Genomic DNA, 23,806 nt, shown 5'->3' with positions numbered 1-23,806 from the left:
ACTCCAACAGATTCTGACTCAGGAATGCAATGGATCTATATTATGCACATATCTTATTTGGAAAAACTGCCCTAAACATATTTTGAAGTCCACCACTAAAATCCTTTCCTGGATCTTTGCTATTAAAATTTGAACTCTCAGTTTCACCCATCTTCTTCAACATGAATTTTAAGACTGTTGATATAACTTCATATACTCCCTGGAATCTAGCCAAACTTCTCTGAACCTCCAGGTTTATCAGGTTATTTGTGTGTCTTCTCTCCCTCCACACAGCTAGGAAAAAACCCTTTTCAAATTCTACTCCTCCTCCGAGGCTATTCCTAAACTGGTCCAGGCCTAATTAATCTCTTCTGTGTGCACTCCCTCAGTAATCTGTATTAACCTTCATTACAGAATATTGGCTGGTTTGGATCAGTGGCTCTTAAAAGTGTGGTCCAAATGCAGCAGTGGCATCACTTGAGAATTTAATAAAAGTGCAAATTCTCAGGCCTCACCTCAGAACTACCAAATCAAACAAAAATGTGATAGGGACCCAGCAGTGTTTTAACAAATCACATATTGTCTCCAGTGGTTTAGGTATCTCTTTCCTTAAATTGCATGCTCTTGGAGAACAGGGAGTCTGTTTTATCTCAATCCTCAGCCCCTACCCCCATTCAACCATGCTTCATATACACCCATGAATTCAGAGCACCTTAATAATCTTTGTAACAATGTGCTGCAGGTCCTACTTGCACAACAGACACCACTTTCTTTTTCTCTTTTTTAGTACAGTGTACTTTATGGTACATGACAAGATGGGCTCTCCAAGCCCCTCCCCTTTCTCTGGGGGACTTGATGAAAACTGTGTCAAGGATGTGAGATTCTCAGTGTGTGGCAGGATCGAGTTGGGGCAAGGACTCCTCAGCAGCTGAGGGTCTCTCTCTTCTAGTGCTATTGCTTGGGCTGGTGGTCCAAGGGCTCTTATTCTTTGGAGGCCATGTGGACTATCAGGTCGACCACCCAGTTGCTATAGCCAAATTCATTGTCATACCAGGAAATGAGTTTGACAAAAGTGCTTGTTCAGAGCAATGCCAGCCCCAGCATCAAAGGTGGAAGAGTGGGCGTCACTATTAAAGTGACAGGGGACAACCTGGTCTTCAGTGTATCCCAGGATGCCCTTGAGGGGCCTTTCTGATGCCTGCTTTACTACTTTCTTGATGTCATCAGATTTGGCAGCTTTCTCCAGATGGCAGGTCAGGTCCACAACTGACACATTGGGCTTGGGGACACAGAAAGCCATTCCACTAAGTTTCCCATTCAATTCAGGGATGACCTTGCCCATGGCCTTGGCAGCAGGGATGATGTTCTGGGCAGCTCCACGGCCATCACGCCACAGCTTTCCAGTCTTCTGGGTGGCAGTGATGGCATGAACTGTGGTCATGATTCCCTCTACAATCTACAATACCAAAGTTGTCATGGGCGACCTTGGCCAGGGGAGCCAAGCAGTTGGTGGTGCAGGAGGCATTGCTGACAATCTTGAGAGAATTGTCATACATGGTTCACGTCCATCACAAACATGGGGGCATTGGCAGAAGGAGCAGAGATGATTACCTGTTTGGCACCACCCTTCAAGTAGCCCTAGCTTTCTCCAAGATTGTAAAGACACCAGTGGACTCCACAATATATTTAGCACCAGCAACACCCCACTTGACGTTGGTGGGATCTCGCTCCTGGAATAGTGATGGCTTTCCCATTGATGACCAGCTTCTCATTCTCAGCCTGACAGTGCCGTTGAACTTGCCATGGGTGGAATCATATTGGAACATACAGACCATGTAGTTGAGGTCAGTGAAGCAATCATTGATGGCAACAACATTCATTTTGCCAGAGCTAAAAGCAGCCCTGGTGACCAGATGCCAAATGCGGCCAAATCCGTTTACTCCGACCTTCACCATTGTGTCTCAGGGATATGGCTGAGACTACACAAGAAGTGAGGGCAATCTGGATGGACAAGGAGCAGAGAGTCAACACTTCATTTTTTTCAGTGATTCTGCACTTTCACTAGATACATATATATGTTTTTTTTTCTTTCCATTTTAGCAGTCCTGCTGAGTGGACCTTTCTTTCTTTTTTGTCTGCCTCACTCCAAGCCAAGGACAGAGGTGATCTGTTGTTTGATGCAGATCTTAACAATGACTAGCAGAGATCTGTGATTGCTAGGTTGCTGGCTTAATCAATTCAGTATATGATTTCATGAAAAATTTTGCATAACAATTCTTGTCTGCCCATCTCTCCACAGCCTAATCCTCTGGCAGCTGGGATACCTGGGAGGTATGTGGAAAACACCTTCTCTCCAGAGTGATGAAAGAATGAGATGATGGCGAAAAAGAGACCAAAAAAAGACCTAGAAGCAACACTATATAATGAAATTTCATAGTAAAAATGTATAGTCTTTGGAGACAATATTACCCAACCTGCATGACTTTCAGAGATATGGATTATAAAGCACCAATTCCAACAGCTTTATGTATAGTGAGACCTACTACCCAGGCCACAGTGGGGAAAAGGCTAAGTATACTTATGTAGTCAAACATTATAAAAAAAAAAAGGAGAAAAAGTGTAACAATGAATGAATGGAAATCTAAAATCTCTGTGAATGTTCATTAAAATTAATAATTTTTTTAGAGGAAACTTAAAGTTGATCTCAGGCAGGGAGGTAGCAGCAGGTCAGGAGTCAGGGAATTCTCAAGAAACACTGATTTGGATCAGAAGGGATGAAAATGCCTTGATAAGACTTAAAAGCAAGGGTTAGTCTTTAAGGTCTTTTCAGAGAAGTTACACAAAATACTATGATATTTATTAGCAACCACAACTCTATCATTTTTACATCATTTTACACTAAAACAATTTCACAAAGAAGGCAGACTAATTCTACCCAAATACCATTAAGTTAAAATGCACTACGTAATAGTGCACAGAGAAAGTGCAGCTGGCAATTTAATACATGGAAACAAGGCTGAATCAGTAATGTTTGGAGCCCATTTGGTTTTCCGGAAGTTACACATTTTTCCCCTCCCATCTTTGGTCAGTCCTAGAGCAGTACCCACTACGAACAAACTGACAAATAGGAATTTAAAAGGATACAATATTAAAGCCCAAACAGGAGAATGCTAGTCAGTTTAAAATGAAATACTCAGCCCCCTTGTCTGTAAACAGTGATTTAGACCTGCTTTCCTAGTACCTATGGTGAGAATGGACTGGAAGAACGTACATCAGTCATCACCTGAAGAAAAGGAGCAAGATCAGATTTCCTTCATCTTTCTACCTCCAAGATAGTGGTGCTTGGTGAATTATATCCAAAGGGGAGGTAGTGCTCGTTACCAATGTGTATTCCTGCACATAAGCCAGTAGTCTTTCAAGGAGCAGCTCAGGAATATATTTACTTCTCAAAAGGGGGTACAGAAGAACGTTTACTTATTCTCAGATACTGGTTATTCTTTTCATCAATAGCTATGCTCCAAATAGCAAATACTACTGCATATGCTGTAAAAACAGAACTAACTCACCAGGTGAGGATGGGTTTCAGTTGTTAGCTTTACCTGTAATACCTTTAAAGGTATTAAAATCATCCTAAAATCAACTCAAGGTTTAACTCCTTTAGAAAAGGGTGCATTCAATAGTCTCATTTCTAGCTTTAGAGGCAGCTATATCTACCCTTGATTCAGGAAGAAAGAGGAGTCAGTATTCTTAAAAAGGTGCAAAGACCTGCTTCAAGTTCTCTTGGACCATTTGGATACCAATTTGACTAATTATCAAGCTGAATGTCTTCCAGGATCAACAACTCATGTTGTCACTTAAGGTCATAAAGAGAACAGTTACAGCAACCTGAGTTTTTAAAAATCCTTACACGGCATGGGAAGCTGGTATGGAACTGCATTAGGATGGATCTCTTTCATATAGGCTTAACATGCCCCTATATGGGCATACACAGGCAGAACCTTTTCAATAAATTAGTCTCCTCCATTTCTTTCTAACATGGTAGATTTTGGGGAAACAGACTTTGCAGTCATTTGCCAGCCACCAAAGCAGGAACACTTTTAATCCCTTCTCCTGACATAGAAGACTATCTCTATTGGGAGAGGGACTTGTATGGAGAGGGCCAGCACATTTGTATCAAAAAGCATCCTTGATATTCTTTAGCTGGCGCACAGCCAGGTCTACAGGGAGGCTGAACTTGAGGTTGCTGAGGCGACTGAGCAGGTTGAGGGCGCTTTCAAAGCCTGTGTGTGCCATGTAGCTCCAGGGATGGTAGTGAGACTCAATGAGTGACCCTGACTTGCAGATAAGGTTTACCCAAGACACCAGACGCTGCTCATTCAGAGCCATGCACACCAAGGCCTTTAGCTCAGAGTCTGCACTGCGCTTGAAAGGGTCATGCTCCGTCAGCACCACATGGATGGCTGTCAGTAGGCTTTGTTTGGGGGTCACAACGCTGCTCCCCATCACAGGCAGGGCGAAAGACTGAGAGAGCTTCCGGGCTGGAGATTCCACATAAGCTTGGCCGTTCTTAGCATGGTAGTACTTTACAAAGAGCTCCCATGGGTGCATGGCCTCAGGGGCCGAGGAGAAGGCGGGCAGCAAACAAGCAATGGGGGCCATGACAAGGCTCATGCCGGGGGAGGAGGCGTACAGCCCATGGGCCAGCAGGTCTCTCACGGCCACTGTCAGTTCCTTTCGCACAGCCACAGTCAGCTCATCCTTGCCCCCCAGAGAGATGTCATGGAGATTGGCAGAGGTGATGACATTGTCATGTGGCTGATGTCTCAAGGCCAACTGTTTCACTCGGTCTACTGATATCTCCAGCTTCTTTAATAAAGGAGAGTAGTCCTTGTCGGCCTGGCCCTTCTGCCATAGGGTGTGTGGAATCTGGCCCGTTGCACAACCAAACTGGCTAACAGCAAAGATCTGGAGCACAGCCAGGGCTCGCCGCATCAGGTGGAGCCCCATTTCCCGAACTCTCGTCACATCCTCTGGCTTTGCTGTTAAAAAATGGATGACTTGTTAGTGAGAGGTCCTAGCATACAGAGACACATCCAACAAGTCACATGATGTAATTAAGTCTTGTTTCAGAGCTATAGCATGAGCCCATACACCCAAGAGCCACCAGAACTGTAGGTGGATTTATCTTTCATTGTTAGTAACAGCTTTACTGGTATACAATTCTTATACTAAACAATGCAGCCCTGTAAAAATACTTTTCTTTGTGTGTGTTTACATGCAGAGTTTGCAATAGACAGCTGGATATTTTCATCACCTCCGAAAGAAACCTTGTATTACCAGCAGTCCTTCCCAGCCACTCAAACCCCTAATTCTAGGCGACCACTAAATTACTTTCTTCTTCTATGGATTTCCTGATGCTGGAAGCTGTACATACCTTTGCTATTTCCTGGAGGGAGTCTGCTGCTTCCTGTTCTAGCGGAGCCACTTCCGGTCTTTCCATTGGCCTTGCACTCACAGTGTCCATCTCCTGTCTGCATGGGGCTTCCCAATTCATCTGTGATCAATAGTTACAAAGAGAAGACACTTAGTAGCACTTTATGGCAAAATTTTCAAGGAAAAAGAATATGTAGTAGTGCTTATCCATGTGGTAACAGTTTTACAAATGCAGTTATATTTCTCAGCAACAGTGACTAGTTCAGTAAATATTTGCTAAGTGAATGAAGAATGAATCATCACTTTATGGATGGGGAGAACAAGACCAACAAGCTCAGTTACTTGCTCAAGGCCACAAAGTGGCAGGTGGCAGAGATAGGATTTTAACTCCAACTGGTTCTAAAACCTGTACTTTCCCCCCGTTTCACTAAGTGATCAAGTTCTTAAAACTTTATATCAAGTACTGCACTTGTAGTATTAGTACTTGGAATAAATAGAATTTACTATTAAGTTCACCCTTCTCTCCACATTTCTTCCTCTGACCTTGGATAAAGCTGATGAACATTTCGAGGTCTCGGATCTGAGTCTTCAGTTGCTCAACCAACTGTTCTTTCACTCGGGCTGGGTTGACAATCTGAGCCACAGCGGCATCGACACGCTGACAGAGCTCTTCAGTAGAAAGTGAACTAAGGTCCTCATTCAGGTTCATGTCCAGTTTCTTTATCAACTCATCTATGATCACCTATAAGACCACAGACATCAAGCATACTCTCTAATGTTTTCCAAGGGAAAGGGTTAAGGAGAAAGAGAATTCTAACTAGTAAACCTTCTACTTTGAAATTGAAATTAAGTGAGCTCTAGTGGCCTAGTGCAAAAAGCTGTACTGCAATCCCAGATGTTTGTGATTCAAATCCACCAGATGCATTGGGGGAGAAGGAGGAACAATCTCCTCCTGTACTAGTCAAATCTGATTTGATGGTACACAGACACACAAATAATAAAAATAAAATAAAATTGACAACCTAGAAATGGACCCAGTGTCTATGACCAACTCATATTTAAAAAAAAACCTAACAACATCACAATTTGTGACAGACTCAATTTTATTTTCTGCTTCTCATAAATTTTTCAAGAGGCCAGTCATTTTCACTCAGAACAAAGTAAATATTTAGAATATCAGAGACTAAATACTGATTTCTCTTAGCTTTTAGTTCTTTTCTATTTTTCTTGCCTCATTCTAAGCAACCAAAAAAAAATTTTTTTTTCTACCTAATGACAAGGTGCACTATAGCTACAAAACTCCCAAAAAAACAAAACAAAACCCAAAAATCTCCCACAAAACACACAATTAAAGACAGTAATAGAATCATTTGGAAACTTGGGTGTAAGCCATATCACAGGCATAGAGATGGCATATAGAGGAAGCTGTAGCTGTATCTTTTCAACAAATTTGCTGGTTTACCCAAATGCTGCTTAATAGGGCATTTACACAAATATGGCAACAAATAGTGAATAGGGAAAAAAAAATCAATATTGTAAGATTTGATCAAATAGAACTAATTAACTAGTAAAAGAAGCAAGGTATTATTATCATTATTATTAATAAGTCCAAAAAAGGAAAGGCTCTATCATCATTATTGTAAATTTTGGAACCTGTGCTTTCCATGTGTGAATAAAAATATGTTGTTATATGCCATGGAGTTGGAACCAACTCATAGTGGACCTTGCAGCTGGTTTTCAGAAACTCTAAGTCACATGGGAGGAAACTGCCTCCTATCTTTTTCCTGAATAAAAAATGTTGTTGTTGATTGCCTTCAAGTCAAGAACGACTCATAGCGACCCCATAAACAAAAGGCTTGAAGCCCCTTTACAACCACTGACATTTATAAAAGTTCATAGCTTTCGGAAGCATGTTATTTAGGAAGTGGATGCCATTCCTGCTTCCAAGAATAAAGAATACTCTCACATAATATAATATTTTTCTCTGATTTATGCCAGCTCAAGAATTCTCAGTAAGACGTAGGCAAAATGAGCTGGGAGAGAATGTTCTCTGAGAGTGGGAAAGGACAAGTTAACCTCAGGCAGTGATGGAGAAGCCTTTGAGGTCTGCTCACCCGCTGTCTTTCCAAGACCATGGACTGCGGTAGGGAATCATAATTGCCCTCTTGGTAGGCAAAAGTCTCCAGGTCATCTAGCTGGGTCTTGAGCTGCAGTATCAGTTCTCTCTGCTTCTCCCTTTGGGCTTCCAGACGCTCCCGTTTCTCCTGTTCACTCTAAGAAAACAAAGCACTTAGGTCTATATTCAGATGTTATGAACACTCTCAAGATAATAACAAGAAGAAAAATGTCTCCAAATAAAAAAGATTTTAAGGCATGCTAAAAAAAATAACTATTTCATCTTGGGCAATTGATTAAATGAGCATTTCTGCTAAGTATCTGTATCCACCTGGAAATAGGGCATGAATATAATGGAGCCTTCTGTTAAGACTGCTTTTTCTCAAAGGCCTCGTTAGGGTGAGAGAATTCATCTTAGCCAAGACAGCCTCCTAGGAATTAAATCTGCCATCCTCCCCTGCCAATTATCATCACACAGAATTCCTGAATACTGTATGCAGCCCAGGTCTGCAGGAGATCCTGAGGATAAGGATGTAGACAAAGGCTTCATAATTCATAAGCAGTTTCTTAAGGTTCAAGCACCTCCTCCACAAGTGCTTGAGGCACTGAGAAAAATCAAGATGCTTAGTAAAGGAAGCAGGAAGGTAATAATGCTTCAAAAACGGGGGCAGGGGGACCCTGAGCAGTGAGTCTAATTATTGTTAGTTATCAGGCAGTTTATTCTTTTAAATTATTCAAACTCTCCAGGGTGATATAATCTTGCAGATGTTATTACCAAGTACTGAGTATTCCTAATCTTTCTTGAGTAGCAAAACCAAAAGGAAGCAAAACCAGCTAATTATCTGTAGGCCTAAGGGTGTCATTTAAACTAGAAACCAATACACTGGTAAGATATTAAGTACAGCCTTAAAATGGTACTTACCAAACCCTCCAGAAAGCAGGCATGAGGGGGAACAAATGAGAAACAACATATAAGCTTTTGGTTCCAGGTATTTTAAAAGCAATTCTCTCGCTTTGGCTTTAACATCAAAGCAAGCCTTTTCTCAGGGTGCTTCCCCTGCAATCCTTTGTATATATTGCTTTCCCCTAGAATCTTCTCTCCATCCCTCACTTCAGAAGGTCTAGCCATCCTTTAGGGGAAGGCTGTCCTGGTTTCTGGAGGCAAACTAATCATTTCCTCTTCTGTACACATACTGTACTGTAATTATTTGTTCAGGATCCTGTGTCCCCTTGTCTATGAAGTCCTTAAGGACAAGAATATTGACTTTGTATCCTAATGCCCAGTGTAGTGCCTGGCACAGAGCAAGCGGTCAATGCCCATTTGTTGTATGTTACAGAACCGAATGACAAAAACCAACAATAAACTTGGACTGAAGGAAGTTATCAAACCACCTCCAAGAGAGCTGGGACCCTTTTGTTTTCATTTTCATTGTAGCCTAGCTTTATGAAGCATGGGATAAAGAAACTAGCCATAAATGCGGATCCTGTATACATAACTATGTCTGAACGCTGTCCCTTGTCACGGTAGGTACCGTATGCTATGTGCTGGTGTGCAGGCAAACACATTTTTAACAGGAAAGAACAATGACCACTGGTGTAAGGCAGGAAATGATAGAACTAATTCCTAGCATTATGTAAAATAACAGAAGCCTAATACTGGTTTTTAAATTAGAAAACCTGGAAGTGGTAAATGTAAAGACGTCTCCATCTGGGCACTAACTGTTCATGTGTTGATGTATATGCAAGAGGTGCTAATTACATGGGTCAAGAACACCATATTTTTTTTAAAAAAACAAACAACCCACAAAACACTGCTTCCCAAATTGAAAATGAACAGCAGAGAAGATAAGAGTGCTTTTGTTGTTGACCCTCCTTAACAAAGGAACGGCACAGTAGTTCTTTCTAGTCCTTAAAAGTCTGGTAACTTGTGCAAGAAACTGTGAGAAGGTGGAGACAAGGGTGGTGGAATAATAAAACTGGACAGGAAGCAGTTCAGATTAAAATAAACACGTCGGTGTCCGCTACTGCTGAATCAACTGTCTTGGTTAAAATCAATCTAAGTAGGGAGAAAGTCACACGTAGATGTAACTTAAATAAAAAAGAAGAAAAAAGGAGGTGGTGTGTCTCTTTAACACCGAGACAAACTATCCCTACTTCCAGGACTCAAGGCCTGTAAGGGAACTTTCCTTCAGCCTGGTATAAACTAAACAGAATCATTATTTCTCAGTGTCAGGCACAGCCAAAACTTCATTCAGAATACCTAGTTGCCAAGCAGGTATGGAGTAGGGTTAAAAATTCCAGTATCAGGAAATCACACAATCAGGAGTTGTGTTTCTTTCAGTTATTAACTGATCTTGTTCTCATTCTGACATGAGATTCGAAAAGTAAAGATTTTCTCTAGATTTCAGGAAAGCTAGGACATTAAGTCCATGGATTCTAACTCACCCGGCTTTTTCTATTCCAGGGCTTCCATGAATTTTTTTTTATTTTTTTTACTTTATTACTTTTGTTTCAGGGCTTCCATGAATTCTAACTCACTCGGCTTTTTCTATTCTAGGACCACCATGGATTCTAACTCACCCGGCTTTTTTCTATTCCAGGGCTTTCCCCCAACAGCTCAATTTCCCAGCCTTATTAGCAAGGGCCCAGGGCTCGGGGATTCTACTAGGTGAGGATACCACTCCTCACATCACAAACCTGCATGTCTCTCCCACCCTCCATCCGGCCCTGCACATCCATTTCGGTCTGCTTCTGGGAGGCATAACTGCTCTGTCATGAAGTTCTATTGGCGTGGCGCTAGGGAGTTACACTATCAAGCCAAAGGCTTGCATCTCTGGAAGTTCAAATCCATCAGCGGCTCCTCAGGTGAAAGATACGACCCATAACAACCCTATGGGAGGATCTCTTCCTCCCTTGAGATGCACTGCTTCGGAAACCTAAAGAGTCAGCTATGAGCTGGTTCTTTCTCAAGGAGTTTGACTTTTTTGACCATCCATTCCTCGCCCTCCATTGCCATTATCTCTCAGGGTGAGGCTCCAGCCCCACTCACATGGTACTCGCCCCACAACCGTGATCGGTCACCCCGCAGCCCGTCGTCCTCGTCGCCGGCAGGGTCCTCGGGGTCCCCGTAACCCAGGACGTGAGGGCAGCCGCGGAAGGCGAAGTCCTCGAGTTCGCGCAAGAGGCGCTGCTGCTCGGCGGGCGCCCCGCGCACCACCTGGCGCAGACGGAACTGCACCTGCGCGAAGTGTGAGGACAGCGCGAGCAGAGCCGAGTCCAGCCGCCGCCGCTCCGCCCGCAGCCGCCGCACTGTCCGGCCGGGCGAGTCTGGCGGAGAAGACGGAGCCAACCCAGGCTCCTCCGCCGACGCCTCTTCCGAGAACGCAGCTGCTCCAGTCCCAGCCTCCGCCACCGCTCCCACTGGAGCCCAGCGCACCGTCTCGCACGGTGGCAGCGGCTCCTCTTCTTCCTCCTCTTCGTCCTTTGCTTTTTGCCCCACGAGTGCCACCTCCGTTACCGGTTCCGCAGCCGCTTCCACAGCCGCCATCTTTCCGGAAACTCCGTCGCACGTCAGCCGCTCCCCCTGCTGCCATAGCAACGCGGGGTGACCGGGAGGGGAGGTGGGCGGGGCTTACGGTTCTGCTGGGTTTATGAGCAGGTCTTTCCTAAAGATTTGATTCTGTCCCTTAAGGGTTGTTTTGTTTGTCTGTCTAATAACGAGATGGAGTAACACAGTGACTGTAACAATGCACTCAAATATATTAGATGGTGAAGATGGCACAGGACAGGGCAGGGAGCAGATCTGCCATTCACAGTTTTTATGGATCTAGTCGATTAGAGGGACACTTAACGTTGTGAATTAGACACTGAGCATGATAAATACTGGAAAAAGATGAATGAGATTAAGGAGACGTTCATTCTAGAGGATTAATGGCTCTCCTCAGGCACTAGCATAGTCTCTAGCTTACTTCTCGAGTACGGGAGGGGAGGAATCCATGGTGGTCCTCACCTGTACTTTCCCTGAGATCTCTGAGATGTGAATGACTGCAGAGACTATTCTCCCTCAGTCTCTCTTTGTATTGCTGCGGCTCCCTTGGTTATGGGGCCCTGCACCCGCTCCCCCTACCCCACCTTTCCCTCTCCCATATAAGGAGAGGCAGCTGTTGGGGGCGTCCCCAGGATCTAAAGATAGCAGTCCCTGCCTGGGACTTCAAATCCCACAGGCCCATTGGCAGGAGCCATCATGGCACGGTGAGTTTCTCCAGCCTCGAGACTCCTTCTCGCCTTTCCCCCTGGATATTACACACACACACACACACACACACACACACACACGCGCGCGCGCTTCTTTTGGGAGCTTCAGGTTCCGAGGTTCCAAGGGTGCCTCAAACCCTCAGGTTTCTGTAACTTTAGGAAGAGAAATGTGACTTGGGTGACCTCCCTGCCACTCCACCTCTCTTGCTTTTGATTCTCCTTTTCCCACTTTTGTCAAACCCTCAGTGCGATGGAGTCAATTGCTGAACTGAACCTCTGACGGGTTTTCAGAGGCTGTAAATTGCTGAACTTTCTCCTGTAGAGCAGTTGTTGGATTCCACCCACCTGAGAGACAGAACTACTTATTCCCTACCAACTAGGCCACGAAAGCTCCCTTCACTTTCATCTCTCCTCTTCAATCCTTTTGACCGTTGTCTGTCTCATGTAGCTCCTCCTTGGTGTCGAACGTCCCTCTATTTTTCTCTCTTCCCACCTTTCCCAAATGCCTCTCGGTTTGTTTTCTTCTCTCCCATTAGTATGAAGCCCCTCTTCCACTCTTCTGCAGGCAGCATGCCAGGACCCTGTGGTATGACAGACCCAAATATGTGTTTATGGAGTTTTGCGTTGAGGACAACACGGATGCCCATGTACTCATCGAAGACCACCGCATTGTGTTCAGGTAATGGTGTCCCCTTTCCAGAGGATCAGGCTGCCTAGGAACCGTTCTCTTCCCTAAGGCCTTCAGCCTCCTGTACTTCTCCTTAGCTGCAAGAATGCCGATGGAGTGGAGCTATACAATGAGATTGAGTTCTATGCCAAGGTGAACTCCAAGGTAAACATGGACTGGGACAGTAAAGACTGAATGGAAAGGTTGCCCAGGGAAACAGATTTGTTCTAAACCGAGGTACTCTGTCTGGCAGGATTCTCAGGACAAACGCTCCAGTCGATCCATTACTTGTTTTGTAAGAAAGTGGAAGGAAAATGTGGCCTGGCCACGGCTCACCAAGGAGGATGTCAAGGTGGGTACCTGCACTGCTTCTTCTCCTGTGCTTGCTAATCCATGTGCCCAGGGACCCAAATTAGATCAAGAAATTAACCTTGCCTCCCTTCCCAATAAAGTTCAATCATTCACCTAGCCCTCCCAATTTGACCTCCCATTGTTCATGCATATCTATTTTAGTTTTTAATCATTGTTGAGAATATATACAGCAAAATACCAATTCAACAGTTTCTATGTGTACAGTTTAAATTTTTTTTTTTCAAATTATTTGTGTGTGTGTGTGTGTGTACCATCAAATCAGATCTGACTGGTACAGGAGGAGATTGTCCCTCCTTCTCCAGCAGAGCATCTGGTGTATTTATATGTGTACAGTTTAATGACACTGATTATAATCTTCAAGTTGTCAGTCACTCATTCTCACAATTTATGAGTTGCTCTATCCCTATGGATTGTCAAATGTTCTATCTAACCTCTTGAGGTGCTGTTGTCAATTTGATCCCACATGGATAGATCTTAAAAAAGTATACTTAAGGTGAGTTCTGGTGGTCTAGTGGTAGGAAACTGCACTGCAATCCCAGAGGTGCGTGGATCCAATTTGACGGTACACACATAAAAAGAATAAATAAATTAAAAAAAATTATCTTTAAAAAAAAAAGTATACTTAAGACAGAAATTGTTTACTAGTTAAGTTAAACTATTATTTGCTTTTAAGACTTCTAGGAATATTTTTTTGTTTAAGGACAATAGTTTTTGGAGTCCATCCAGCCTTTAAGCATACGGAAAGTCTAGATTCTGTCGGAATTTGAAATCCTATTTCACATTTCCCCATTTTGTCAGGATCCTTCTGTCGCCACTTCCTCAGTACTCTTGAATCTATTGCTTGGTCTCTCCTAGTTCAGGCCTCATCTATCACTTGATGAAGTTGTTGTTGTTGTTGTTATGTGCCATCGAGTCGTTTCTGACTCATAGCGACCCTATGCACAACAGCTCTAAACCCTGCTCTATCCTGCGCCAACCGCACCGCCTCAGACACACCCATCCCGATTACCCCAGTCACCGAATCAATCCATCTCATAGAGGGTCTTCCCCTCCTACGCTGTCCCTCCACCCTCCCAAGCATGATGTCCCTCTCCAAGGACCCGTCCCTCCTGGCAACATGTCCAAAGTATGTCAGACAAAGCCCCAGAATCCTTGCCTCCAAGGAGCAGCTTGGTTTAATCCTCTCCAAGATGAATGTTTGTTTTCCTGGCAGTCCATGGTACATTCAGTACCCTTCTCCAGCACCACAGCTCAAAAGCATCCACTCTCCTTCTGTCCTCTCTAGTCATTGTCCAACTCTCTGATGCATAACAAGCGATTGCAAATACCATGACCTGTATCAAGTGCACCTTAGTCTCCAGAGAGACACTGTTGCTCCTGAGTACCTTTGAGAGGTCCCTAACAGCAGACTTTCCCATCGCGATAGGCTTTTTGATTTCCTGACTGCTGGTGCCAAGAGTGTTGACTGTGGAGCCGAGCAAAGTGAAGCTGTGAACACTCTCAATGTCTTTGTCATCCATCCTGACGCTGCCAATTGGTCCAGTGGCGAGAATCTTTGTCTTCTTGACGTTGAGCCTTAGTCCATACTGAAGGCTGCAGTCCTTGACCCTTCGCAGCAAGTGCATGAGGTCCTCCTCAGTTTCAGCAAGCAGGGTTGTGTCATCTGCATAACGGAGATTGTTAATAGATCTTCCACCAATCCTGATGCCACAATTCTCCTCATAGAGCCCAGCCTCTCGGATAATCTGCTCTGCATACATGTTGAAAAGGTATGGAGACAGGATGCATCCCTGGCGTACACCCTTCCCTATTTTGAACCATGCAGTGTTACCCTGCTCTGTTCTGACTACTGCCTCTTGGTCCAAGTATAGGTTTCGTATTAGCACAGTTAAATGTTCTGGGATTCCCATTCTTCTCAGAGTCAGCCACAGTTTGTTATGATCCACACAGTCAAATGCCTTTGCATAATCAATAAAACACAGATAGACATTCTTCTGGTATTCCCTGCTTTCAGCCAAGATCCATCTAACATCAGCAACGATATCCCTAGTACCACGATCCCTTCTAAACGCAGCCTGGACTTCCGGCAGTTCTCTGCTGATGTGCTGTTCTAATCGTTTTTGGATGATCTTCAGCAGAATCTTGCTTGCATGTGAAATCAATGACACTGTTCTGTAGTTTCCACACTCAGTTGGGTCACCTTTCTTTGGAATGGGAACAAATATAGATCTCTTCCAGTCAGTTTTTTTTTTTACTAAAAAATTGATGAAGTACATTGCATATTTTTAGCCCCACTTTTAACAGATTACCTGCTAACCCCCCAGCATGGTCTGTCTAAAATGAACATATGCCTGTCACTTTTCCACTTAAGACCCTCCAGAGACATTTTCCACTCTAAAAGTTGAAAACTGGTTGAAAGGTTGAAGTCATCCTCCAGAGACTTCTTCCACTCCAAAGGCTGAAAGGAGGGTATTTGCTACCTGGATGGCGAGTTTGCTACCTGGATGGCGAGTTTGCTTTAGCAGTTTTCACAATATTAAGAATAATTGTGGTACTACACCAAAGTAAAACCAGCACAGTACAACAAATTGTTACATAAATGGTGGTGATGATAAATATGTTATAAAAATGCATATCCTTGCTTTACTCCTTCATCTCTGGGAAAATAATTCAGTTTTTCACCATTGCATATGAAATTAGCTTAAGATTTCAGTTGATATCTACAGTTAAATTAAGTAAATTATTTTCTTTTCCTTTTGTTAAAGTTTTTATTATGAATAAATCTTGAATTTTATAAAAAAGTAATTGTGTGCAACAATGTATAAATGGAAATCCAAAGTCTCTGTAAACTTTCATCAAAATTAATAAAAAAATACTTTGTTAAAAAAAAGTTGGGCTTTCTACGAAGATGGCGCGAAAGCGAAGAAGGAAGCCCCTGCCCCTCCCAAAACTGAAGCCAAAGCAAAGGCATTGAAGGCCAAGAAGGCAGTCCTGAACCCAAATACCCCCGGAAGAGCGCCCCCAGGAGAAACAAGCTTGACCACTATGCCATCATCAAATTTCCCCTGACCCCTGAGTCAGCTATGAAGAAGATAGAAGATAACAACACACTTGTGTTCATTGTGGATGTCAAGGCCAATAAGCACCAAATTAAACAAGCTGTAAAGAAGCTCTATGACATTGGTGTGGCTAAGGTCAACACTTTGATTAGGCCTGATGGAGAGAAGAAGGCCTATGCTCGACTTGCTCCTGATTATGATGCTTTGGATGTTGCCAACAAAATTGGGATCATCTAAACTGAGTCCAGCGGGCTAATTCTAAATGTAATAAATTTTTCTCACCATAAAAAAAAAAAGTTGGTCATGAAAAAAACCTATTATGGAGCACAGCTGTAGCATATTCACATGGGGTCAAGGGAGTCAGAGAAGCCTCATTGTCTATTGCAAGGTGGTAAAACAACTAGTCTTTTATTAACCAGAAAGATGTGAATTATTATCTCATAGCAAAATTTGACTTGCTTAAGTGTCTGAGAAGCTTGTGTCTCAGGGTGTGAGATACGTTTTATGCATGTTTTCAAGTGACTAAAACATCCATTATCATAAATTGCTGTTCCCATAGGCACTTTGACTCTATTTACAACTTGCTAAAAGATTTCCTCCATAGGTTGTAGAACAAGCGTGCATTGTGTAAGACAGCTTGCATTTTGTAAGAGGAACAAATGAAAAGATAAGGATATGCAGAATGGCTATCTCATGATTCAGAGATCTTACTCATTTGTATTACTTGAGAATGACGTTCATGAATAGCTATGAAAAAAAAATTGTGATTGGTTATTGAAATTTAAACATGTAGCGATTCCCACGGAGGTAGTCTTTAAACTTTAAGTAAAAAATATTTTTTAAAATAAACAAACTAAATTAATTAAAAAAAAAGAAAACAGAAAAAAAAGCTGAACTGCCAAAAAAAATATTTTTTATGTCTTCTTAAAACCAAACAATAGTGTAACTTAACTGGTGAATATGTCTGCCTTGAGCATTATGCTCTCTTAGGAGCGATATGGGATCAAATTGACAACAGTCACTGAAAAGATAGGACTCTTAAGGGGTTGTGAGTTTATGTTAATGAAAGAGGAACAATTGTACATGTAGAAACTGTTGGTTTAGTGTATGCTTTGCTGTGCATAGTCTCAAAACCAACAAAAGAGATACAATTTAGAGGAGCAAAATGTGAAGATTCCCTTAAAAATCTGTTATCAGTTTCTCATGATAAATGAGCAAACATGGCCATGTTGATCAAAATTCCCAAATGCCTAGAGTTAAAGCTTTAAATGGGGCATGTGCTTTACTTTATTATTTTTCTTAATATTTTCCCAATTCTTAGGTGTCTGAGCTTGTGATTTCCTGCTCTTAAAATCTAAATCCTTAGCATAGCACACAGGGCCTCTCTACCTGGGTAGCCCTCACTTCTGCAGCCTTATATCCTATGCCTCTCTGCCTCCAACTTTACATTCCAATATCAGCAAACTGCCTGAAGCTCTTGTACACACTAGGCTGTTCTCACCTCTGTGCCTTTGCTCTGGCTGTGCCTTCTTTCTGAAAAACCTCCATCACTACTCCGTTTGCTCACCTAACTCAGATCATTCTTCAAGTCCAGATTCCTCCAAGAAGCCTGGGTTCCGTAATTTCATTAAACCATCTACATAGCCTATCACTATGCTTCCCCATGGTATCATAAATTATTTGTTTACATCTTTCTCCTCTACTTCCCCATGTCTGGGATAGCATATTGAAACGTTTTATACTCCCAATGCCAAACTTGGAATCTGGTACATAGTATATGTTCAAAATAACTGTCTACTAATTAAATAGATGAGTGACTTATTTTCATGCCTAAAGGAAAAGGGACTTTGGAACAGGGATCATGAAGGGTTTTTTCTGACTCCAAGGAATGCAGCTTATCTGTCTTTCATTTGAATCCCAGCCTCAGCAATGAGTGTAATATAGTTGTAATACATTTTATCTCTTTAGTTGATTTGTAAGTTCTTGGAAGGCAGCATTTCTGTGGTGTTTCTTCCTCCACAATGTCTGACATTGTGCTAGGCCCTTAGTTGTAGTAAATCTTTGTGGATGATGATGGTGACAGGGAAGCCTGGAGTGGGGCTAGCTAATTAAAGGAGTGCTGTTGGGAGAACTGTTTGCTCACTGACCCTTTCTTGCTCTCTCCTCACTTCTGCTGCTGCCCTGTGACTCTGTGTGCTTCCTCTTTCAGCTAGTTTGGCTGTCTGTGGACTTTGATAACTGGAGAGACTGGGAAGGGGATGAAGAGATGGAGCTGGCTCAGGTGGAACATTATGCGGAGGTGAGGGAGAAAGCATCTGCCATGTCTTGCCCTTCTTGATCATTCTCCTTGTCTCTCTGCACATTTTGTAGGCAACTGCCACCATGATCAGGCAGAAGTACATGAGCTCTTCACACAGGCTAATCAGTCGGTGTTGGTACTATTTTTTAAAATTATTATTATTATTATTATTATTATTATTATTATTATGTGTGTGTGTGTGTACCATCAAATCAGATCTGACTGGTACAGGAGGAGATTGCCCCTCCTTTTCCAGAAGAGTATCTGGTCGATTCGAACCGCGTACCTCTGGTGTTGCAGTGCAGCTTCTTGCCACTAGGCCACCAGAGCTCCCTTGGTAGTATTTTTTTAAAAAATTTTAAAAAGATATTTATTAATTCACCCAAACTAACCATGCCATTATATATATACACACACACACATAAATAAATGATACATATGTATTTTCAAAACCAAAGAAAATTTATTGAGGAGAATTGCCTTCTTTTAAATTGTACATCTCTTGATTATCTACCTTAATGGAAGATAGCTGACTTGGCTTATCAGCTTCTGCATACAGTATTTTGATAGGCTGTTTAGGTTGAATTTGAAGAAAATCCCATTTTACACAGTCTTGTAGCTGGTAAATAAATTTTAATAACTTTCACATGTTGAGAATTTCGTTCTTTGATAAATAGATTGAAATTCAACTTAAGGTAGTTGTTTTTTTTTATTATTTTTTTTTTTTTATGTGAGTGTACCGTCAAATCAGATCTGACTGGTACAGGAGGAGATTGTCCCTCCTTTTCCCGGCAGAGCATCTGGTGGATTTGAACCGTGAGCCTCTGGGATTGTAGTTGCAGCTTCTTGCCACTAGGCCATCAGAGCTCCCCCAACTTAAGGTAGTTTTTAAAGAATAATAGCAACATAGAATCTGGAATCTTATCAATAAATCATGCATATACATTTATATTAAAACCCAGTAATTAAGTGTACTTTAATGATTCTTCTACCCATTGGCAACTTGAAAAAAAAATTCCTTTGGAATAGTGTAGAATGTTGTAGATTTAAAAAAATATCAGATTCATTAATTGTGTGCTGATATCCTTTATATATTTTTTCCAGTAGTGAAATAGTATGAGCAGATTCACTTACTGCTCACAGAGTTATATATCCTGTGTTCTGAAAAAGTTTGGGAAAATTTTCCACTTTTCTATAACTCATGTTCTTGTTTCTATTTTCTTTGTGTTAATTCCTCCCCAGACACATACTCCTAGTTAACAGACCATTTTGTGGGAAACTCAAGCAGTATAAAATTAAAATAAAATAATTAGTTACCAATAAAGAATGCCTTGTCATATGTTCTTTGTCTTCATAATTTCAGTTATTATTCAAATTGCCAAACATTTAAGAATCTACATGCACTAGTAGAGTGTGCTCTCTGTGTGTGTATGTGCAACTTTCCAATTTCCTTTAGAAAAGTGGATTGATTTACTTTGCACCAATTAGTTCCAGAGTGTTTCAGCATTTTAAAAAAAGGGGGCAGTTGTTTTGGTGGCTCTGGCTAGGAAGGTTCTCCTTTGACCTACCATTTTCAGGTTTCTCTTTCCTCACCCCATTCTCTCTTATGATGATTTTTCTCTTCCAACCAGCTTTTGAAGAAGGTCAGCACCAAAGGACCTCCCCCTGCCATGGATGACCTGGATGTAAGTGATGCTTGCTTTTTGATCCTTCAGTTAGCTCCTTTGTAGCCTTCAAAATAGATGCCTCTCTCAGTTCCTGGCATAAAATAATTGCCAGAGGGTGTTAATGAAATCTGAATTTGATGGTAGAGATTGAATGTTCTTCTCCAAGCTTTAGATGATGCCAGCAAGATCTTCCTCCTCCCGGCCTTCTCTCCATTTTTCCACATTATATACCAAAGCATTTGTTGAAATTCTGAAACTAAGTGATGCATGATATAGTGCTATTTGTTGAATGGCTTACTTTGCTTTTAAAGTTTAAATCTTTCTGCATTAGCTTCCCAAAAGTTAGGAGGAAGTGGTGAGCAGTGTTTGTGACCACAAAGGTTCACTGCAGAGTTTAAAATGCTTCACATGTGTTTGTCTTTTTTCATTTCCCTAGGATGACTCCGACAGTGCTGATCCAAGAGGTAATTCAGTTCCTGCGACAGCATAAAGTTGGGGAAGAGATTGTGGTTATCTTCTGATCATTTGGAAAAGGCTTGGCCTGTCCACCAGGGTCTTCTAAGATCTCTGGACTTTTGGGGGGCTCTTTATTAAGAACTTTATTTCTTCCCTTTAGGTACTTGACCATGGCTGCTGTGTTAGATTGTAGGACAGGGAAGTATACTGATGGGGTTTCAGACTTCCCAACAACTGGCTCATAATCTCTGTCTGGGCAACTCTTCATCAACCTCTGGTGTATGTGAATACATGTGTGTATGTGGTGGAGTGAAAGGCAAAGAGGAATCATATGGATGATAATAAATCTCTAGAAACTGTTACTTGTCTTTTTCCTTCTTGTGCCTCCTCCTGGAGTTGAGCCTTCCCCACCCCATAGAGTTTCTCCCAAAGGAAGGGGTGAGATTGATTGTAAGAGATCCTGGGCCTTGATATTGAATCAAGAAGAAGAAAGATGTTGAAAACAAGCTTATGACCAATCTGGGGGATTACCCCATGTCTAGATTCGTGTGCCAATTTCTCAGAGCAGAAACTAATTTTCTCTTACATGTTGACTACCTAGGACCAGTTAGAATCTTTATCTCAACTTATACATGCCAGAAATGGCTTCATGCTTTAAAAAGTAGGTATGTCTGTAGTTTATACCTGTTTGTTTGCCCCTCCATTTGACAACCACCCCATCCACCCAAAAATGGGGTAGGGTTTTTTTTTTTTAAGTTTAGTGTTGTATTTTCTGTTACTTCCTATGTATCTGAAAGTTGTACAGTGAACAAGGATGACAGAAGAGTTGAAGCCTTTGAGTTGTGGTGTTGGAGAAAAACATTGACTATCCATCCCCACTATTAAAAGAACAAACAAGTCCGTGTTGGAGAAAGTGCAACCGAAGTGCTCCTTAGAGACAAGGATAGTGAAATTCACTGCACGTATTTTGGGCATTTTGTCAGTCTTTGGGAAAAAGACATCCTGGTAGGAATGGTGGAAGGTCAAAGAAAGAAAGGAAGATCCTTAACAAGATGGATTGACAGTGACTGTACCAAAGGGCTTGAGCATATCAGAGATCATGTGGATGGTGCAGGAAAGAGCAAGGATCTGATCTGTTGTTCATAGAGTTGCTGTGAGTCATAGGTGACTTGGTGGCACCTAACAACAATAACAACGACATTGAAGGACAGTTATGTGTTTTTGTTTCTTTTTTAAATTATTTTTGTATGTGTGAATCGGATACAATTGGTACAGGAAGAGATTACCCCTCCTTCTCCAGCAGAGCATCTTCGACAGTTAGGTTCTAATCTTTTGCTATTTTCAAACATACTGAAAGGAATATTGTTAAGTGTAGGTAGGCGTTTATACATTTATTCAAGAATATCTGTCCAGTACATTTCAAGAAGTTGCCCTGGAGATGTTCTGACAGTTTAAAATCACAATTGCTCCAAATAAGAACGATGAGCAATTTCCTCTGGTAAAGATTTTCAGCCTTGGAAACCCAGTGCAAAGTATGAAGGTTAGAAAAGCCTCCACCAAAAAAAAAAAAAAGAAAAGCCTCCACCGCAGTTCTTGTTTTTTTAAGTTTCTTGAGTGAGGCTCTAGGGGGCGCAAATGTTTTATGCTTCCCTACTACGGTAAGTAGCAGTGCCATCAGACAGGTCTTGAGTTCTGCTTTTGTAAAGATTACAGCTAAGAGCACCCTATCAATTTCTATGAATCGAAGGTAAAAAAAAAAACAACCCAAAACAAAACATTTAAACATTTCAGCGACTCTAAACTCTGCCCTATCCTGAGCCAGTCTCACTGTCTCCAACATATTCTATTCCCATTACCCAGTTACTGTGTCAATCCTTCTCATCTGGGGTCTTCCTCTCCTGCACTGTCCCTCCCCCATTTGAAGCATAATGTTTTTCTCCAGAGACTGGTCCCTCCTGGCCACATGCCTAAGTATGTGAGACAGAGCTTTGTTTATATACAAAATTTGTATATATTGTGTTCATTCATGTACAGTGTGTTTCACATTCTTTCATTCACATTTGTGTTTTACAAGATCATTCATATACATCGTGTTTTAGAAAATTAATCACCATTGATCTATGCCTACCATTACCCTATCTTTTCAGGTCCCCAATTGGATGGATCCTTCCTAATTACTTCACCATCATCCCCAAACTCCGCTATCTTAGTGACTTTCTCCTCTCCCCACCGTCTGTCCTTTTGCCCACTTTCCCTTTGCCAGGACCTCCATAAACATCCTTTTTTTTTTAAGATACTAGTTTAAGGGGAGCTCTGGTGGCCCAGTGGTAAGGAGCTGCAACTATAATCCCAGAGGCACACGGTTCGAATCCACCAGATGCTCTGCCGAGGAAGGAGGGACAATCTCCTCCTGTACCAGTCAGATCTGATTTGACGGTACACTCACACAAAAATAATAAAATAAAATAAAAAGATACTAGTTTAATTACAAATCTTACTAGTTATCCTTCTATTTTTACAATAATGCCTTATGCAGTATTTGTTCTTATAAAACTGAATTAGTTCGCTCAGCATAATAGCTCTCTAGAATCTCTCATGTTGTATATAAATATTTTAATAGCTTTAGTCAAACTTCTCATTTAGGTTGCACTATTTCCCACTCCCACTAAGAGTGCTCCATTCTGCAACAATGAATGAATGGAATCCCAAAATCTCTGTAGATGTTCATTGAAATGAAAAATAAACAACCTAAATTTAAAAAAAAAAAGAGTGCTCCTTTCACCAACACATTTAGGTCTTTTCCAAGATTAAAGATTGTAGTGGGTTTTAATGATGAAGCTACATATTATTTCTTTTTATTAATGCTTTATGTTTCTTTTAATGTGCCTTGTCCACGCTCTTTTTCTTATTAACTCATTAATCCTTACTGCAGGGCACAAAGTTTGGAGGGAGCTCGCCTCCCTAAACATATTTATGCTGCCAGCTCAAGGAGTTAAACTAAATATTGATAAATTCAAGTCTCAGTTATTTTTCCCTCCCCTGACCTTTTAAAAATCTTAAAGTAAGGGGAGCTCTAGTGGCCTAGTGGCAAGAAGCTGCACTGCAATCCCAGAGGCGATTGGTTCAAATCCACCAGATCTGCCGAGGAAGGAGGGACAATCTCCTCCTGTACCAGTCAGATCTGATACACACACACACACACACACACACACACACACCCCTTAAAGTAGCTGTTAAGTCATTCAAAACAGTTCTAATTCGCGTTTTCATTAAGTTTGTCCACACACACACACACACCCCCACCCACCCACCCACCCCTTAAAGTAGCGGTTAAGTCATTCAAAACAGTTCTAATTCGCGTTTTCATTAAGTTTGTCCAAGCAACTCCCCGTCCTTTCGCTAGCGCTCACAGACGGAGCTTTCGGGAAGTTTGTCCCTCGTCGTTCTCCGTTTTCTCCCAGAGCTTGTGTGTGTCTGGGTCTCCGCGTCCGGAGAAACCGCAGCC

The 23,806-nt window shown here is 41.9% G+C and overlaps 2 protein-coding genes and 1 pseudogene across 2 annotated transcripts; 1 reads left to right on the top strand and 2 right to left on the bottom strand.

Annotated features, from left to right (window-relative positions):
- Window positions 1-960: 960 nt before the first annotated feature.
- On the bottom strand, window positions 961-1,934 carry LOC102866459 (annotated as a pseudogene).
- Window positions 1,935-4,152: 2,218 nt separating this feature from the next.
- On the bottom strand, window positions 4,153-11,074 carry RUNDC1 (RUN domain containing 1). Its single transcript, XM_006901692.1, has 5 exons — window positions 10,577-11,074; window positions 7,527-7,685; window positions 5,956-6,154; window positions 5,414-5,533; window positions 4,153-5,018 (listed from the first exon to the last, which is right to left on the bottom strand). The coding sequence occupies exons 1-5, from the start codon at window positions 11,072-11,074 to the stop codon at window positions 4,153-4,155; spliced, it is 1,842 nt and encodes a 613-aa protein (XP_006901754.1).
- A 174-nt stretch (window positions 11,075-11,248) lies between these two features.
- On the top strand, window positions 11,249-20,469 carry PTGES3L (prostaglandin E synthase 3 (cytosolic)-like). Its single transcript, XM_006901727.1, is given in 10 exon segments — window positions 11,249-11,253; window positions 11,595-11,751; window positions 11,753-11,778; window positions 12,347-12,460; window positions 12,547-12,613; window positions 12,702-12,804; window positions 18,093-18,178; window positions 19,810-19,863; window positions 20,282-20,309; window positions 20,462-20,469. Coding segments are annotated over 10 exon segments (648 nt in total).
- The last annotated feature ends 3,337 nt before the right edge of the window (window positions 20,470-23,806 follow it).

Source organism: Elephantulus edwardii, unplaced genomic scaffold (genome assembly GCF_000299155.1).
Source record: "Elephantulus edwardii isolate Elephantulus edwardi_28Jun2011 unplaced genomic scaffold, EleEdw1.0 scaffold00340, whole genome shotgun sequence".
NCBI lineage: Eukaryota > Metazoa > Chordata > Mammalia > Macroscelidea > Macroscelididae > Elephantulus > Elephantulus edwardii.
Note: the sequence above shows the minus strand (reverse complement) of the source record. Positions and strands in the feature narration are given on the sequence as shown.

What these genes read in the sequence shown, in the direction of transcription:
- RUNDC1 (XM_006901692.1), bottom strand. Translation starts at nt 11,074, where the DNA reads ATGGCGGCTGTGGAAGCGGCTGCGGAACCGGTAACGGAGGTGGCACTC. An exon ending in TGGTCTTGGAAAGACAGCGG is followed by an intron (nt 6,155 to 7,526) that starts GTGAGCAGACCT and finishes GTGGTCTTATAG; the next exon opens with GTGATCATAGATGAGTTGAT. An exon ending in CCCTCCAGGAAATAGCAAAG is followed by an intron (nt 5,019 to 5,413) that starts GTATGTACAGCT and finishes ATTTTTTAACAG; the next exon opens with CAAAGCCAGAGGATGTGACG.